General features: G+C 35.0%; 2 protein-coding genes across 4 annotated transcripts; one reads left to right on the top strand and one right to left on the bottom strand.

The window, feature by feature from the left end:
- The first annotated feature begins 3215 nt into the window (after positions 1 to 3215).
- On the top strand, positions 3216 to 4936 carry LOC118053454 (molybdate transporter 1). Its single transcript, XM_035064707.2, has one exon. The coding sequence runs from the start codon at positions 3315 to 3317 to the stop codon at positions 4686 to 4688; it is 1374 nt and encodes a 457-aa protein (XP_034920598.1). The 5' UTR covers positions 3216 to 3314; the 3' UTR covers positions 4689 to 4936.
- Positions 4937 to 6988: 2052 nt separating this feature from the next.
- Positions 6989 to 14086, bottom strand: LOC118053508 (uncharacterized). Of its 3 annotated transcripts, XR_012170140.1 has the most exons (13): positions 13798 to 14086; positions 13667 to 13728; positions 13457 to 13544; positions 13313 to 13374; positions 12320 to 13109; positions 11027 to 11872; positions 10438 to 10602; positions 10251 to 10358; positions 10074 to 10157; positions 9338 to 9431; positions 9214 to 9259; positions 8421 to 8725; positions 6989 to 8345 (listed from the first exon to the last, which is right to left on the bottom strand). XR_012170140.1 is itself a non-coding variant. In XM_073409926.1 (12 exons), the coding sequence occupies exons 5-12, from the start codon at positions 12803 to 12805 to the stop codon at positions 8587 to 8589; spliced, it is 1935 nt and encodes a 644-aa protein (XP_073266027.1). In that variant the 5' UTR covers positions 12806 to 13109; positions 13313 to 13374; positions 13457 to 13544; positions 13667 to 13728; positions 13798 to 14086; the 3' UTR covers positions 8362 to 8586. The 3 variants fall into 3 exon arrangements, 2 of the variants coding, with proteins under 2 accessions (XP_073266027.1, XP_073266026.1); XM_073409926.1 differs by lacking the exon at positions 6989 to 8345 and having other exon boundaries at positions 8362 to 8725; positions 10438 to 10569; XM_073409925.1 differs by lacking the exon at positions 6989 to 8345 and having other exon boundaries at positions 8362 to 8725.
- Positions 14087 to 16723: the final 2637 nt, after the last annotated feature.

Here is a 16723-nt window from a genome sequence, read left to right on the forward strand (position 1 = left end):
TTAGCTCAGCATCTTAATTAAATAATTAATAAATCACCACTATTTTAATATTCCGGTTAGCTTTGTTATCACATGTCTTAAAATAACCACAATTTGTTATTTGTTTAATCTAGCAACATATTAAGCTAAGAAAATATAAAGATAAAAAAAAAAAAAAGCTTCTCAGGTCAATCTAGAACTCAGCTACCCTAGAATCTAAATTGATTCGTGTTAAAAATAAAAAAAATAGGTTGACCTAGTCAAAATATCAAGCTGACTTGCTAACCCAGTTAAAAAATTCACTTAGCTCCTGTTACTTTTTAAATTATAACTTTTCATTCCCTCAATGTTTTAAATTTTCAATTGTGATACAAAACTTTGTTTTTCTTAAATCTTAGTTTATGGTTTGAGAGAAGAGATAAAACGCCACCATTCTAATGATAGAGAGAGAAAATCTCAGTTGACATCGATTTAGCCCACGAAAATTATCGATATTGGTATCAATAAGTTCCATTCTACAAGAGGAGTTTTATAGTAAAAAAATGATAGATCTAAGTTTTTTTATTATTATGGGTTGATTTTGAGTTTATAAATTGGTTTTTGATTTATTTGACATATATGGGGTTATCAAGGTGTAAAGAGTGTTTTATAGGTGTTTTAGGTGAAAAAAATGAGTTAAAAATAAGTTTCTAGGTCAAAAAACCATAAAACTTGATTTTTCGACCATCGTTATTGCTGAAATCAGGGGAAAGCAGGCGATGCATCACCTACTTTATTGTTTTTTCAAAGATTTTTGGGTCGGATGACATGTCATCTACCTCGTTTCCAAATAAAAAAAAGTTATGGGTCTAGGAATGCAAGCTTGCCTTTGTAGGCCCGCGCATGTGCCTTTCTCGAAATGGGTTAGGCACTTGGGTTTGGTTTGCTAAGCCTGACAATACCTGGCCTCTTTCTTCTTCTTCTTCTTCTTTTTTTCATGTTTTTTTTAGTTGATGCTTGATTTGAAAAAAAATAAAATCTTATTTTATTGATTCAAGCCAACTACAACTTTAGAAATCTAATTTCAAACTAAAATAAATATTCAACCCATTTTTTCTAAGAAATAACATGTGTATCTCAGCTTCTCGACTTGATCTTTGGTTGGGGTAAATATATTTGTTATTATTTATTAGCATATATAATGTTTGATTTATTTTATTGAATACACATATACACTTTAACAATGATAACACCTTTTTTGCATTGAGAAAACAAAATGCTCCATCTTGTAACGTAGCGCGAGGAAACAAACTAGTAATGATCAACATGGTACAAGGACCACTATTGTAAAACCATGATTTTCCCGGTAAGCCAACCCACAATCCAATTGACTTGGGGTTAAGACCGTTCTTGGTTAAAGAAAAAAAAAATAAAAAATGAAAGAAAACTTGGTTGACTAAAGCAAAATTGTCACTAACCCATCGACTTTTTTTTGTCAAAACAATGTTGTCTTGATCATTTTAAAAACAATCTTTTAGGTAAACCTTCTAGACCCGTAAGCTGAGCTTTGTCTCAGGTCAACCATCGGGTCGATTTTCACAGCTATAATAAATACAAATTAAACCAAATAGACGTGTTTGATTTTGTGTCATAAACCAAATGCATTAATCGAATTATGCTTTTTTAGATTTTTTTTAGATTTTGATGTGCTGATATCAAAAATTAAAATTAAAAAAATATATGACAATCATAAATGTTTGATAAAGAAATTGATATAGTTAAAGGAATTGTAGATGATAAAAAAATATATTTAGACCTTCAATTAGCAGTGAAAGATATTTCTCTTTTATTAATGACTAATCAAGATTTTAATATAATATTTTATTGTTATTCAGTGATAGAAAAGATAATGATAAAGACATGAATACATGAAAGACAAAATAAAAAAGAAAATGAAGACAAAATTATATTTCGTAGTGATATATAAGATAAAGTGATTGTCTGTGTATCATATTTAGTTATAGTGGACAAGACATAATAAAATATAAAAAAAATCTATTTTACCCTTAACATATATTGTTCTCAAATTTACATTTATATAAAAATAATTAGATTTTTTTACTTTATTTTATATTGAGTGTTAAAATTAATAATATTATAATAACCCTAGTTATAAAATTAGGACTGACTTGATAGGTTAACTTGGGCTTTGAACCAATTTGAGTTTAATAGAGAAAAAATTGACTTGACCTGACATGACCAAATAAAAAATCCAAATCAACCCATGACATAACACGAGTAAAAAACATATTAATTTTTTTAAATTTTTTTTTGGTCAAGACAAGGTTGTTGTGATTAAATTTTTTAAATAAAAAATTAGGTTCACCGGGTTGATCCTCCTAACTCATGACCTAAACCTTATCTTATGTCGATTCCCTAGTTGTGTTTTAAAACAATAATAATAACCATTTTTATCTATACGTTGACTCAGTCAACTCATGTCGACCCTCCTGGCTTGTGAGTTGGGTCTTGTTCCAGGTAGCCTTTATTTTGGTTTTTAAAACTATGATAAAAATAATTTTTATCGTTACATTAACTTGTATCTACCCAAGTTGACCCTTCTGATTCATGATTCGGGCCTTGTCATGGGTTGAACTCCGAATTAAGTTTTAAAATTATAATAATAACAACTTTTATTTTATGTTGATTCTCTTAACATGTGACCTGGACCTTATTTCAGGTCAATCGCCGAGTCGAGTATTAAAATTATGACAATAATCACCTCTTTTATTTTTATGGTTACATGAGTTAATGGTCAATTTCATTCGTGATCCAGACCTCGCCGACTTGACTCCTGAACCAAAATTTTAAATTATAATAAAAAATATTTTTATTTCTTATATTGACTTGAGGCATTCTAACATGTGATTTTAGCATTTTTCTAGTGATTTACATTTTATCCTGAATTAATCTTTCAGTTGAATTTTAAAATTATAATAATAATTATTTTATCTTTTTAAGTCATAACTAATTAATTTGAAATTTGAAATTTTTTATAAAAATATTTTAAAAATAAAAAATATTATTTTTATAGATATATCCTCTTGACAACTCCCATTCGAAAAGTAAAAAGTTATATTCATAATTATTCTAAAAGCAAATATATTTTTATATTCTTATTTTTGTCCTTTTCTATTAAATATATTTTTCTCTCAACCACACGTACACGTAAATATAACCAAAGACTACCGAAGGTCCCTCAGATAATGCAATTGCTTTATAGCCGCCATTAACCAATATCAAAACGAAAAGCCAGATTTCAATACCGAGACCTTGCAAATACACAAGAAACAACAATGGAGTCCCCAAATTACCAAATACCTCTTCGTGATACACCAACTCAAGCACCCAGATCAAGGTTTCCATCAAATATAGTCCACAAAGTGAGAGACAACCTTGTCTTTCGATCCAAATTGGCAGAACTTAATGGTGCCATGGGGGATCTAGGTACGTACATACCAATAGTACTGGCCTTAACATTATCCGTTGACCTTAATTTAGGGACAACATTAATATTCACTGGCATTTACAACATTCTTACTGGGGCAATCTATGGTGTTCCAATGCCAGTCCAGCCAATGAAATCGATAGCAGCTGTGGCTATATCAAATAGTGCAGAATTTGGCGTGCCCGAAATTATGGCAGCAGGGATATGTACTGGTGGGATTCTGTTACTTTTAGGTGTTACAGGTTTGATGCAGCTTGTTTATAAGTTGATTCCATTATCTGTTGTTAGGGGAATTCAGCTGTCTCAAGGGTTATCATTTGCCATGTCTGCTGTGAAGTATATTAGGAAAGTACAAGATTTTTCTAAGTCAAAGTCTGGTGGTGATAGGCACTGGTTAGGGCTAGATGGTTTGGTTCTGGCTATTGTTTGTGCTTGTTTTATTATTGTTGTTAATGGCGCTGGTGAGGAGGGTAGTGAAAGAGAGGGTGATGACATTAATTTGGGTGGTAGAGAAAGGCCTAGGAAGAGTGGGCTGAGGCAAATAGTAGCCTCACTTCCTTCTGCTTTTATGGTTTTCTTGTTGGGTGTGATTTTGGCATTTATAAGAAGGCCTGGAGTGGTGCATGATTTTAAGTTTGGACCATCTTCTATTGAGGCTGTGAAAATTTCTAAGCATGCTTGGAAAGAAGGGTTTGTCAAGGGTACAATTCCTCAGCTCCCTCTATCAGTACTAAATTCTGTTATTGCTGTGTGCAACTTGTCATCTGATCTGTTTCCAGGAAAGGATTTCTCGGCATCCTCGGTTTCAGTGTCTGTAGGGCTGATGAATTTAGTGGGATGTTGGTTTGGTGCCATGCCATGTTGCCATGGTGCAGGAGGACTGGCTGGGCAGTACAAGTTTGGAGGTAGGAGTGGAGGTTGTGTGGCACTACTTGGAGCAGCCAAATTGGTTTTGGGTTTGGTTTTAGGAAGTTCTTTAGTGATGGTTTTGAACCAATTCCCTGTTGGAGTCTTGGGGGTGTTGCTATTGTTTGCTGGAATTGAGTTGGCTATGGCCTCAAGAGACATGAATACGAAGGAGGAAGCCTTTGTGATGCTTATGTGCTCTGCGGTTTCAATAACAGGTTCAAGTGCAGCACTTGGCTTTTTTTGTGGGATTGCTGTGCATCTGCTTCTTAAAGTGAGAAACTGGCATAACGACCAACCATGCTCAACAGTATAGTGTAATGGAATTCCATGGAAATCTCAAGATCCGTGAGTGAGTTTTGTGAATAATTAAAAATGTATTGGGTATTAGTCTCCCAACTAGTTTGAGATTGTTGTTGATTGGAGTGTTAGTTCTCCTACCTATGCTTTCGGATATTGCTATGTCAATATCTTTTATTTTATGAATTATCAGTAATACCTTTGTACTCTCTTGTATTGCAGTACTTACTGTCAAATTGAAATAATGCACATAGATGTTATGCATTGGATGTCTGTTGGAAAATAGCCAAATGGTTCACTGAGTCATTCTTGTGCACATTTGTTAGATCCTTGCCATTATAGCCAAACTGTGATTGATGCCTGCTGCGCATTTGTCTTCCACCAGATTTTAGGACAAGCACAAGCTGAAAGAAGCTTCCAACTCCTTGTGTTCTAGATCTCACACGACATTCTCTAAGTGAATACAGGAACTATTACGATTTCATGTTTTTTTCTTCACTGTATTTCTTAATTACGAACATCTGAAAGGAGCCTGGTCCAGTGGAGTATATGAACCATAACATCAACCTGTAAGATATGACAACATTCACCTGGTAATCAGAAAAGAAACAGAGAGATATCAATAACGATGACTATGGATAAATGCCATGATTGCAGCTATCTGACTTCGTCCTAAATGGTCAGTTACCAATCTCTTCAAGGGGATGAAGGTAGATTTTTGTCCTGAAAACTTCAAGAGGCTATAACTGAATTACGAACCTTTTATCTATCCAAATGGATTTCCTCCTCTTTAAGGAAGCGAACTTGGGGAGCTGGGGAGCGAGTATCTGCTGATTGGTTTTCGAGTCATATTCAATGATCTAGAACGGACTCCTCCAAAGCCCAAGTCACCAGATCTTGTGAAATTCTTATACTTTGATCTAAGTACTGAAGCTCACAACGCGCTTTATGAGCTAGTCGGGAAAGGGCTTTACTACTTATCCCATTTCTGATATTTTTCATATTCTACTTAATAGCACTCCACAGTTCATTTGAATTTGGACATATTCTAAAAGAAAAAATGGACTTATTACTTGAAATGTATATACAGATAAACTCTGTGACTCAGAAGGGACGCAGCGACATGATAAAGAATATGACTCAAGCGGTTGAGGGAGATGGTGATTGGATGAAGGTGCTGTTGAGGCTCAAGGCTGAGGGAGATGGTGAAGAGAGGAGATGCTGGGAGCAGGGGGAGCGGCTGCGAAGAGAGGGGCAGAGGGCTGTGTGTAAAAGAGACAAGGGAGAGAGGGACTCGGGTTTAATTTCAGGATTTATACTGAGTTTACATATATTGTCGGTTTGATTCGGTTCGGTTTTTCCTGAATTGATCCGAAGACAGCAAGTGCGGAAGAATGCGAAGAGCTTCAACAGAAAAACATGTCTTTATATGCTTGTGTTCCTTTGTCATTAGATTGATGTTTTGCTCCTCGACAAACCTCATCCTCTGCAGCAGAAAAATCTTGGTGATCTTCTGCTTCCACTCTTTCTTTATCTCCCTCAAGTTAAATCCAGTTTTTTTGCTGGAATTATTATATATTAATAAAAAACAAACAAGGAGGTCTGGGGTTCAAGAGATTATAGCAATGCCATGTTGAATGTTAAACACACTTCCTGACTGGCAATGGTGCTTTGAGCCTTCCATCAAAGTTATTTCTCAAATCGAGAAAGATTTAAGACTAGAAGAGTCAGCATTACATTTCCACTCAAGTTTCTATAAGCCTCCTACCATTGATTGAATAAAATACGAAGTTCATTTAGGTTACACGACGTGTATTGGATTCCATCAGAACTGGATTTCTGCATTCTGATAAGAAAAACAAGTTACACTGATTTTGCAGGCCAGGTTGCTTTAGCTGACAAAAATAATTCTGAGAATCACTCCGAACAACCTGATCGATGTACCATCAAAGATCTCAATCACTAGAATCTTCACAAGAAGTGACAAGTTTGGGGCATCAGACAGTGCAGATCTGCTTCCTAATATACCCATCCACAATTAGTTTCCAAGACAGAAAACGAAAAGCACATATCACCAGACATGGAGACAAAGGAGGATTCCTTTGTGATGCTCATATGAACTGTTGTTCGTCCAATGCAGCACTTCGCTTTCTATGGATTTTTTTTTATATATATAAAAAAAAGAATTGTTTTTTTTTTAAAAAAAAAAAACTGGCAACATAATACATGTTGCAATTAAAAAACAAGGCATTCAAACATGTTATTCAAAAAAGTGACATTCAAAAAAAATTTATAAAATAAGTTACAAAGAGACGGGAGGAGATAAGAGAAAAAAAAATTATAACACTATCAATATTATTAAAAAAATCTTGACAAAATCTTGACGAGATAAATCTATCAACATAAAAAAAAATCATCAATGATGATTGGTGTGTGCCACACTTGTTGCCCAAAGAATACACACTCTTAACAATGGGGTGTCACGTTCCCATCATCATCAGTGTCCTTCTTGGTGGCATTGAATTTATCTTGTTGAAATCATTCTGATGATATTGGCTAGTGTCGTAATCGGAGCTTCGACATATTTTTGGATCTCTTTTTTTTTTTTTTTAAAAAAAATCTTTCCCAATTGTAATTTATGAAGAGAGAGGAGAGATAAAAAAAAATAAAAAGAAAAAGACCTCAAAGACATAATAAAGTTCTGATTATGATACCACCAATATTATTATAAAGATTTTAATAAAGACGAATCCAATAACATAAAAAAAGATGATCAAAGATGAACATAATAGACCACATTTATCGATCAAAGATGTTGGGTGGTGCTAAAGGCAAGTAAGCCACCCGTTATCTATGGACAACAAATGTGACCCACTCGACTCATTGATAATAACATTTCTTGATGTCATTGAATTCATCTCGTTCAGATCTTTTCGATGACATTAATAATGTCATAATTAAAGTTTTGATGTGCCTCTAAAATCTCTTTTTTTTCTTTCCATGTTCTCGTCTCATCATAATTTGTGCATCTCATCTCATAATTTTTTTGAAATATTGTATTTTTAAAATAACAAGATTGAATGTGGAGATTTTCTATTGCAACATATATAAACAATGTTATGTTATTATTATTATTATTTTTTTCAAACTATGTTAATTTAGTATTTTTTAAAAAACATTGTGCTACTAAGCAAAAATACCCCTTTCTATGAGGGATTGCTATGCTCGTGCTACTAAGAAGATTAGATCCCTGACTAGTTTGGGATTAAGGCTTTACTATCAGTTATACCTTTTCACTCGTATTCTACCTTTTACTTTCTAACTTCAAATAACACAAGATGTTCCGCATCAAATACTTGTTAGAACATAGCCACTAAGACATTCTTCTTCACATTTGTTAGATCCTTGCCATTATAGCCAAAATGCGATTGATGGCTGCTTTACGTTTGTCTTCAACGAATCCTATGACAATCACAGGCTGAAAGAGGCTTCTAACTCCTTGTGTTATAGATAACTTAAATGACACTCTCTAATTAGAAGTAGATTGCAGGAACTCCTACGATTTCATGTTTTTCCTTGGTTGTATTTCTTAATTAACGAATATCTGAAACGAGCTCGCTTCAGTAGATTATATAAACCATATCATCAAATTCTAGGAGACGGCAGCATTCACCTGGTGAGCAGAAATGAAACAAGAGATCGGTTAATGGTGATGACTACAGATAAATACATGATTCTGGAAGTGTACCTTAGTCCAAAATGGTCAGTTCTATGCTCTTTTGTAGCTGTTTATGATCATCCTCTTGGCCAGAGGTGCAGAAGACGATGTCATTCAGCCAGTTTGTTCCCATTTTATCTTCAACAGCAAGGAAGATAGATTTTTGTCCTGAAAACTTTCAAACTTTGAACCTTTTCTATCCAAATGGATTTCCTCCCTTTAAACGAAGAGAACTTGGGGAGGTTGGGAGCAAGTATCCACCGGTTGGTTGTTGAGCCATATTCAAGGACCCAAAAGGAACTCCCTCACTGCCAAAGTCGCAAGGCCCATGTGGTCTGAAACAATATTCAATAGAGCATGAATTATTTCTATTCCATGTGAGAGGATTTATCATCATTTGGAGTAGAACTCAATCATGCATGTATAAAGAGAGCAGACAAAGCATTATGCTTGTTATCTATGCATCACCAAAATACTGTTTTGGATGTCTTTGATGTGGAAAATGCATATGTGATTGCCATGGCCACCCCATATTTTCAATGAAGAGGGTGCCTGGTAGGACAATCTTTTGAATAACATCATCGTGCTTTATAAAGACCATTAAACTTTGAAACAGTTTATGAATCCTGTTTCTCACTGACTTTTGACTCTCCCCCTCCCATCCTACCAGTCATTTAGGAAGTTAGTTCTTCAAGAGCCAATAAGCAAATGAAACCAAATGACATGGTGATATCTGGTGAGCTGAATAATAAAGATAACCAAATGGTGAAAACAGAGTGTTTTGAAAGAAAATGACAAGACCGAGGAGATCAGAGAATGTTACCTGGAATGAGGCAAATTCGTGTATGCTTGTTGTCCCATGTTTCCACCTAAGATATAGCAATCGAATATGAGCACCAGATGGGTGTTACTTATCAGTAATCGAAGATACGCACAAGTGAATTTACCATAAGGCATGGCTGATGCAAAGGACAGGGAATGCGGAGGCATTGCAGAAGTATGCACTGGGAGAGTACCATGCAAATTTCCCATGGAAGGAAACTACATCAAAAGAGTGTATTTTTAGAAATTTTCACAAGAGGCTTATGCTTTCATTACAAATTTGAGCTCAGGAGAAACAAAAAAGGCTCTGTAACAGCTGTGAGCAAGAACAAAAACATTGCTGGCGGTAGAAATGCTTTCTAACCTTGCAAAAGACCTTGATGTTGATGATAAAACACATCCAGGTTCATAGCGCGGCTACAAATATTATTCTATGCAAATTGCTTCTTGTATATGTTATAAGTATTGGTGAATTCATCATGATCGAACAAGGAGAAGTAATATTAGGATATACAACTTCATTGTTTGACTCACGACTTGTGAAATTTAATTGCGTTTCCGTTAGCTTCTTGAACCATATTTTTCAATCTGCAAGCTTGTTTTAATGCTAATCAAAGAAAAAATCGACCCCATTACTTGCCCATGGTGTGAGTTAGATACACATCGAAAGTGTACAAAGACACATAATATGTCCAAGTCATGGAGATTGGAGAAGAACTTATACAGGCCTATATAACCGCAGTTTGATCTTATAAAGGTATGCAAGATAGCAAGAGCTAAATATAAACATAGCAGAAAAGAGAAAGGGTAGGATAAGAAACGGTAAAGCATGATAAATATCAGTTTGAGTGTTGTACGTACTGGTAGGGGTTGTACCGAAGTGGTGTCACCGTTAAGATCAAATGGGTTTGTTGATTTTGCTATGTTGGGAAATGCTGGCACAGGCTTTAAGAGAACCCAATAAAGGTCATCAGCATCTATATGTTCCACTTAGGCAAAATCAAATTCAATACAATTATGATTTGGCGAATAACATACCGTTGCATGAAGATAGTACTGCTTGTTGAATCTCATGCCATAAGGTGGACAAATTTGACAACCTGGTATTGGGTCTGGAGCTGGTGAATAAGTTCCAGTAAAAAGGTCCTGCAGAAAATTTAATACATACCATTAGAAGAATTTGAGAAACAGGACATACTGACACCATGCAAGGCAAGGCAATCACCGCTGGAAGTTCCTTTCTTCCACTAGATTTTGTTTCTGATGGAAGAGGCTGGGATTGAGCTTTGGAATTGGATTCTTGGGCTGGTTTTGAGACATCTTGAGAAAGGTATTCACCAAGGAAATCTGGAGATCCCTGAGAAATATGAACATTTGTTGAAGTCCACAGCTGAAAATTTGAAGAATAAGCAAAAAAGTAAAAATAAATATACTTGACATTACCATTAACAAACTTAAAACAATAAAATGAATAGAGAAAAAATAAAACACGACAACCATTTTAATTGCACTCGTATTAATTATCAACTATCTGAGCCAAATTTTGGAGTCGTTATTTCATTGAACCATGGATATGGAAAATGATCATCAGAGGTTAGCCTGTGGGGACAAAGGTGCAGTTGCAGTTCACATATTTGAGACAGAAGCTCATCAGTGGATACTCCAGAACAGTTTTATATCTTTTGAATACATTTTAAAAAAAAAAAAAAAAACAGGAAGAAGATGAAAAAGGAAAAAAACTTTGGAACTCAGGAATAACATGGCTCTAGATGTTCCTCAAACTCCTGAAACTCAAGATCAAGTCCAAAACTAACCTGATCATTTACCACTCCAGCTGGTGTATTAGTAGTCTGTTGTCCAGTAGAGCTTCTATCAGCAGGCTGTTGTTGCTGCATGGTGGATATCTGTTGCCCGTCAAGAACCTCGAAAGTTGAGTCACCACTGTTATCAAGTGCAGCTTGTGGAGGAACTCCATTAGAAGGTTGTGCTGGCAAAGAATTATTTGAAGGTATTGTGGATGCATCAAAAGCATCAACTAGTGTTAATATCTCCTCAACACGCACAGCTGGGCTAATCCCAGATGCAGTTGATGTCTGCATCACAGGTGCAGCTGGTGAAATACTTCCCACAGGCATGGTGCCTCCAGACACAGCTGAAGAAGCACCAGCGCTCCAGGGCAGTGTTGACATCTGCTCCACAGGTACAGTTTGTGAAACACTTGCAGCAGGCATGTTCCCTCCAGATGCAATTGCAGAAGCAACAGCACTACTTTGTAATGTTAACATCTGCCCCGAAGGCCCAGCTGCTGAAGCACCACTACTCATGATTATATTTTCTCCAGATGCAGCTGATGATGGATTATCATTAGTTGGTATTTCAGAAGTATTGTCAGAAGGAATAACTGGGGGAACTAACTCCATCAGTAAAAATTCCAAAGTATTTTGTTTTGGGGCTGGAAGCGCGTTCTTCTTTCCAGATGAGTCATGTGAGGACCAGTTGCCACCTTCACTGGACAGAAGATTCTCCTGTGCAGGAGGTGCGGCGGTAGCATCAGAGGACATGGAATTGGAATTTAAATCAACCGAGCTTTCTGAATTGTGACTTTTCTGTTGCACAGGATTCCCATCAGCAGACTCCATGGGGCCAGAAGAAGGGGGCATCTGCAATGAGGAATGCTATGAATTTCGTAGGACTGGAAAGTACATAGTCTGCAAGAACTGACTGTAAATATCAAATGGTGATTTGCTGAAATTACAAAATACAAGTTTGTAAAACTTAAACTTATGCACGAATTTTGATTTATAATTCTTTCTAGAGCATGTGGAATTTCATGATCATTTCACCAGCATTATTTGTCTTTGGAAATAAACCTTCGATAGAGAAGTTGAGAGAATCCATATAAGTTAAATGATGACAGTATAACAACAATTGCAACGCTGCATATTTCATCTCAACAAGTTCTGCCAGTGCAGCTTGCATGTTGTATATGCCACCTTACCTTATTCCTCCCAAGAATTGACTGGAATGGTTTAATAAAGATTTTGGTACATAAAGCAAGCATACTCAGCCATTCTATAGTTACCGGATCACTTTAGAAATTAACACACCTGATTGTGCGCAGAACCATCTGCACCCTTCCTGTTCGGTGCTTTAGAATGCTCACCAACCTGTAGAGGTGGAACATTTTTCCCTAGAATATGTTTGAGAGGGCGTACCACAGGGGCATGGGACCCTGACTGATGCATGTCCTTTTGAATGTCAGATAACTTGTTCCCAAACCTGGATTCTCTGTGAGCAAACGGGTGGACACCAGACTGCCTGCTACTTCGTATTCCATCATCTCGAAACCTGTCATCAACAACCTCAAAGCGAACAGGACTTCTCATAAAACCTCCATATCTTGAATTTTCTTGGGAATAACGAGGACTTCTTCTTTCATCATAATAATATTTTATTGTCTTGTCATCAGCTCTTCCACTAAAACCAGATCTGTCACTCCGCCCATGTCTATCTTCATAGTTTGGACTTCTAGATCCACCAGAATATAAAATAGCCCACCTGTTCTCACCAGAGTCCTCCTTGTCATTCTGCATAATAACAAGAAGAACCTTTAACAAATTACAGTAAATTTAATTGGATCACACTCCAGACTTGCTGCTATTCCCAAGATTCCAGTTCATGTGGTCCAAATTATTCAATTCACTGTTTTTAACATACATTCCGAAAAACATTGACCAAAATTTTGCAAAACAAGAAATTGTTTTTTTCTGTAATCAGTATCTATATTTAGAGAGATTTACCAATCTCAGCCGTGGGAGTTTCTCATGACTTTTCTCACCAGTGTATCTTCTATCCACATAAACATGCTTGATAAAATCTCGAACCTTTTGTTGATTACTAGAAGCAAAAAGTTAAATTATCAGAACACATTACTAAAAAATTCCCCGCTACCAAAAAAAAAAAGAATTCCTTTTCCAAGCACAGTCACACCCATGAATGTGCAATCTTGTCCTTTCCTTCCACAATAAGGATCACACAATCATGTCACTCGTAAACAAGCCTAGCATTTCTCTTAAACATAAGCATATCGCCATAACCACCTGCTATCAGGAAGCTGATTGCGCTGCGGATTCCATTCCTTCAAAAAAATTTGTCTCGCTCTCTATCAAAAAACAGAGAGAAAAAAATTAGCAAAATTTACTGAGATCGTTAGCTATCAAGTAGTATTCAATTTGATGCACAACCTCATTCCCTCCGGTTTGAAGAGCACTAACTTCTTCCGCGTTAAATTTCGCCATCGAAATTGATTTAACTCTATGAGTAAATTCCCGACTAGAAAAATTAATCAAAATTAATTCATATCTCATACTTAAATAACACAAAATTCAATACATTAAAAAATTAAGAAAAAGATTTTTTTTTTTTAAAAAAAAGCAAAATCAAAATATACTTACTGAATTCCACTACAATTTTTGCAAACAAAGGTGAAGAAAGTTGTGCAGACATATTGTGGTCCCTAAAAAAAGAAAAAACAAACAAATAAATAAATAAAAAGACGATTTCAATTAGAGAGGAGGGAAATTACCAAGCTATTGCAATTAACGCAACGAATATTCTCAGGGATTTTAAGAAGACCGCGAATTATCTTCCCAACTCTCTCCTCTTCTTTGTTTTTCTTCGTCATTTTCTTTTTATGATCGTAAAACGGCACTGGATGATTAAGCAAGAAGGGATGATTGATTGAAACCGCAGCGTCGCAAGAATGTGAGAGAATTTGAAGAAGAGAAACCCTAGAAATGGAAATTGGTGATGGGAAAACATAAGAGAAAATTAGTGGAGGGAAATTAGTGGAGGGAAAATAGCCGAGAGAGACGCTTTGGTCGCTGGTTTCTATGGCCGTTGAGAGTTTTTGCGGATTTAAATTTAAAATTCGTGGGTTTTGGTCTTAATGGGCCAGATAGGGATGGGAATTAGGTCCGATATAGCGAATAACAGTCTTGGCCCACAACACGTGTATATGCAATTAAATGCAATTTTATGGTTTTTTTTTTCTTTCTCTCTCTCTCTGTTCACGAGTCGCAATTTTCGTTTAATCTGTATTTTTTTGTCATAAGATTTTTAAATGTTATCCAAGATAGAGAAATATTTCAGAAATTATTTTATTTTTAACCAAAATAAATAATTTTTAAAAAAACGAGGTCGTTTTAGTTGTAAAAATGGTTTTTTTGGAATATTTAATTAAACGTGGAGGAGTTTTCTCCAAATATTCCAATATAGTAGAAAATATTTTTATGCCCATTTCAAGATATCTGAAATTCTCATAATCCACCCTTTTATTGTGTGTAAAAATGTTGCAGATGAAATCATAGAAAGCTGGGCCCACCACGCTAACAGCCGTCTTTGGAGTTTGGACAACCACCAGGTCTCCTAACACTATAACCCTCATCTTTCTTTTATTCATTTTTTTTCTTTTCAATCCTATTTTGCTATTGTTTTGTTTGTTTTAGCTGGGTTGTTATTAAATTCTATCTGATTCATTAAAATCAACTTGGTTATTTAATTAATCCGATCATATCCAGATGATCACTAGATTCACTAGTAATCCAATTAACCTGGATAAAATCTAATCGAGTAGGTCCAATAAATTTCTTAAAAAAGTAAAATAATATTATTTTACATAAAATGATTAACCCAATTATACAATAACTTTGATAATAACCAAAGTCTGGTCTTGAATAAGTTCTGACAACTATGTTGTGTGTTATTTTTTCGATTCTAGTTCATAATTAATTATATTAAATATAATATCAGTAAAGTACATAACTCAATTTATAGGTTTGATGTGCTAGCTCAAGTTATCTGATTTTTAGATTTGATGAATTTACACACTGACAGAATATGTTTTTTTTTATCCTTTAATTGTTTTTAAATATTTTTTTATTTCATCCTTTAATATTGAATTGGTTAAAAAATAAACTGCATAATTTATTTTTGTTTGCTTTTTATAAAATTATTATTGTTTCAAATAAGTGTTTATTTTTCATGTCGTTGTTCGATTTTATGAGCTTCTATTTTTGTCATAAAATAAAATAAAAATAGTTTTTGGAAAAAAATTATTAAACCCAATAGATCCATGACCCGGGTTACAAGGGGACTATGATTGAACCAATATGTCATTGTCTCAATATTTTTTAAAAAATTATTGTATTGAATGAATTTTTAAAAAAAAAAACTAAGTCATGTTTTTTTACTTATCATCAAAGTTACATTTGAACCTATAAAATCAATTTCATTTAAGTCAGGCTAGCTCTCACAAAGTTTAATTGAAAACTCGAGTTAGACTGGGAGCTAAATTGAAAGGTTTCAAAATTAACCCGCTTCATCGCTTCATTAGCTTTGATAACAATCAAAAAAATCTTTGTACTTTTTAACATTTATTTTTATATTTTAAAAAATAATAATAATTAATCCAATCCACTATAGAACATGAGTCCATTAACTAGTTTTTTTTTTATTATTAACATGGGTGTCCGATTAGCTTGCGCATACCTCAACTAATCGCAAGGACCCTGAAGTCAACGACTATGTAAGCCTCTGGTGACCTTGAGATTTGTAAAACTTAAACTAGTGACACCTAAAAAGCAAACATAAAATCTAATCTAATCAGTTGAATTGCACCTTTCAGGATTAACTAGTTTTTTATTCTATGGGATATTGGGAGTGCATTGAAAACATCTTGATATGCTACAAATGATCTTCCAAAGCTACCACAACACTTTTTTAGTTACACTTTAAATTCAATTTTCCTTGAGTAAAAACTAGCAATAACAGCAAATTGGATCAAAATAACCATCCCAATTTCCGGTTTTTGTGTTTGCTTTATTTAAATTGAAAGTCTGGCTGAGGTTAGTGGTTGAAGGCAATAAGATTCGACTTACTAACCAGCCTAATGTCCATCAGAGAAGCAAGATGGAAACAGAAATAAAAGCAGGAAAGTAGTCTCATTAGCGATTTCACGTCAAGCATATGGGCATGTACTGTCCTTAATGGCAATGAACTTGTCAAACAATGGGATCAAAACACAGTCAACAACATAAGAACAGAGATTATTGATCCAATCAGACTTACAGCAGGCATACAAAATCCTCATTGATGTTCGTGGAAGAAGTACAAAAGTTTCAAATCAAAATTATCCTGATCCGAGCATCAAGCGACCATAGAATGGGACGGATCAACAACGACTTTCCACAAAAACTAATGGAAAAAAAAACCCTTGGAGGCGTGAGGAGGCGGTCCTCGCCAGACAGCACTCGTGCAACCTTTGAATCACAAAACGCACTCTTCCCCTTTATCAGAGAAACAATAGCAAAGTCTGGAGTCTGGAAATTGCTTAACTTCACAATTTACAATCGCAACTACAACAACAACAATCGCAACTACAACAACAATCAAAGAATATTGCATGGTGAAGACAGAACTTTGAATATGTGAAAGCAGCAAGTGACCGAGCT

This window comes from Populus alba, chromosome 6, assembly GCF_005239225.2.
Source record: "Populus alba chromosome 6, ASM523922v2, whole genome shotgun sequence".
Taxonomy (NCBI): Eukaryota; Viridiplantae; Streptophyta; class Magnoliopsida; order Malpighiales; family Salicaceae; genus Populus; species Populus alba.

Coding starts and splice junctions, on each gene's coding strand:
- LOC118053454 (XM_035064707.2), top strand. CDS start 3,315: ATGGAGTCCCCAAATTACCAAATACCTCTTCGTGATACACCAACTCAA.
- LOC118053508 (XM_073409925.1), bottom strand. CDS start 12,805: ATGCAGAATGACAAGGAGGACTCTGGTGAGAACAGGTGGGCTATTTTA. Junction 11,873..12,319: donor ATGGTTCTGCGCACAATCAG/GTGTGTTAATTT, acceptor TCCTCATTGCAG/ATGCCCCCTTCTTCTGGCCC. Junction 9,432..10,073: donor CTTCGGTACAACCCCTACCA/GTACGTACAACA, acceptor CTTTTGATGTAG/TTTCCTTCCATGGGAAATTT.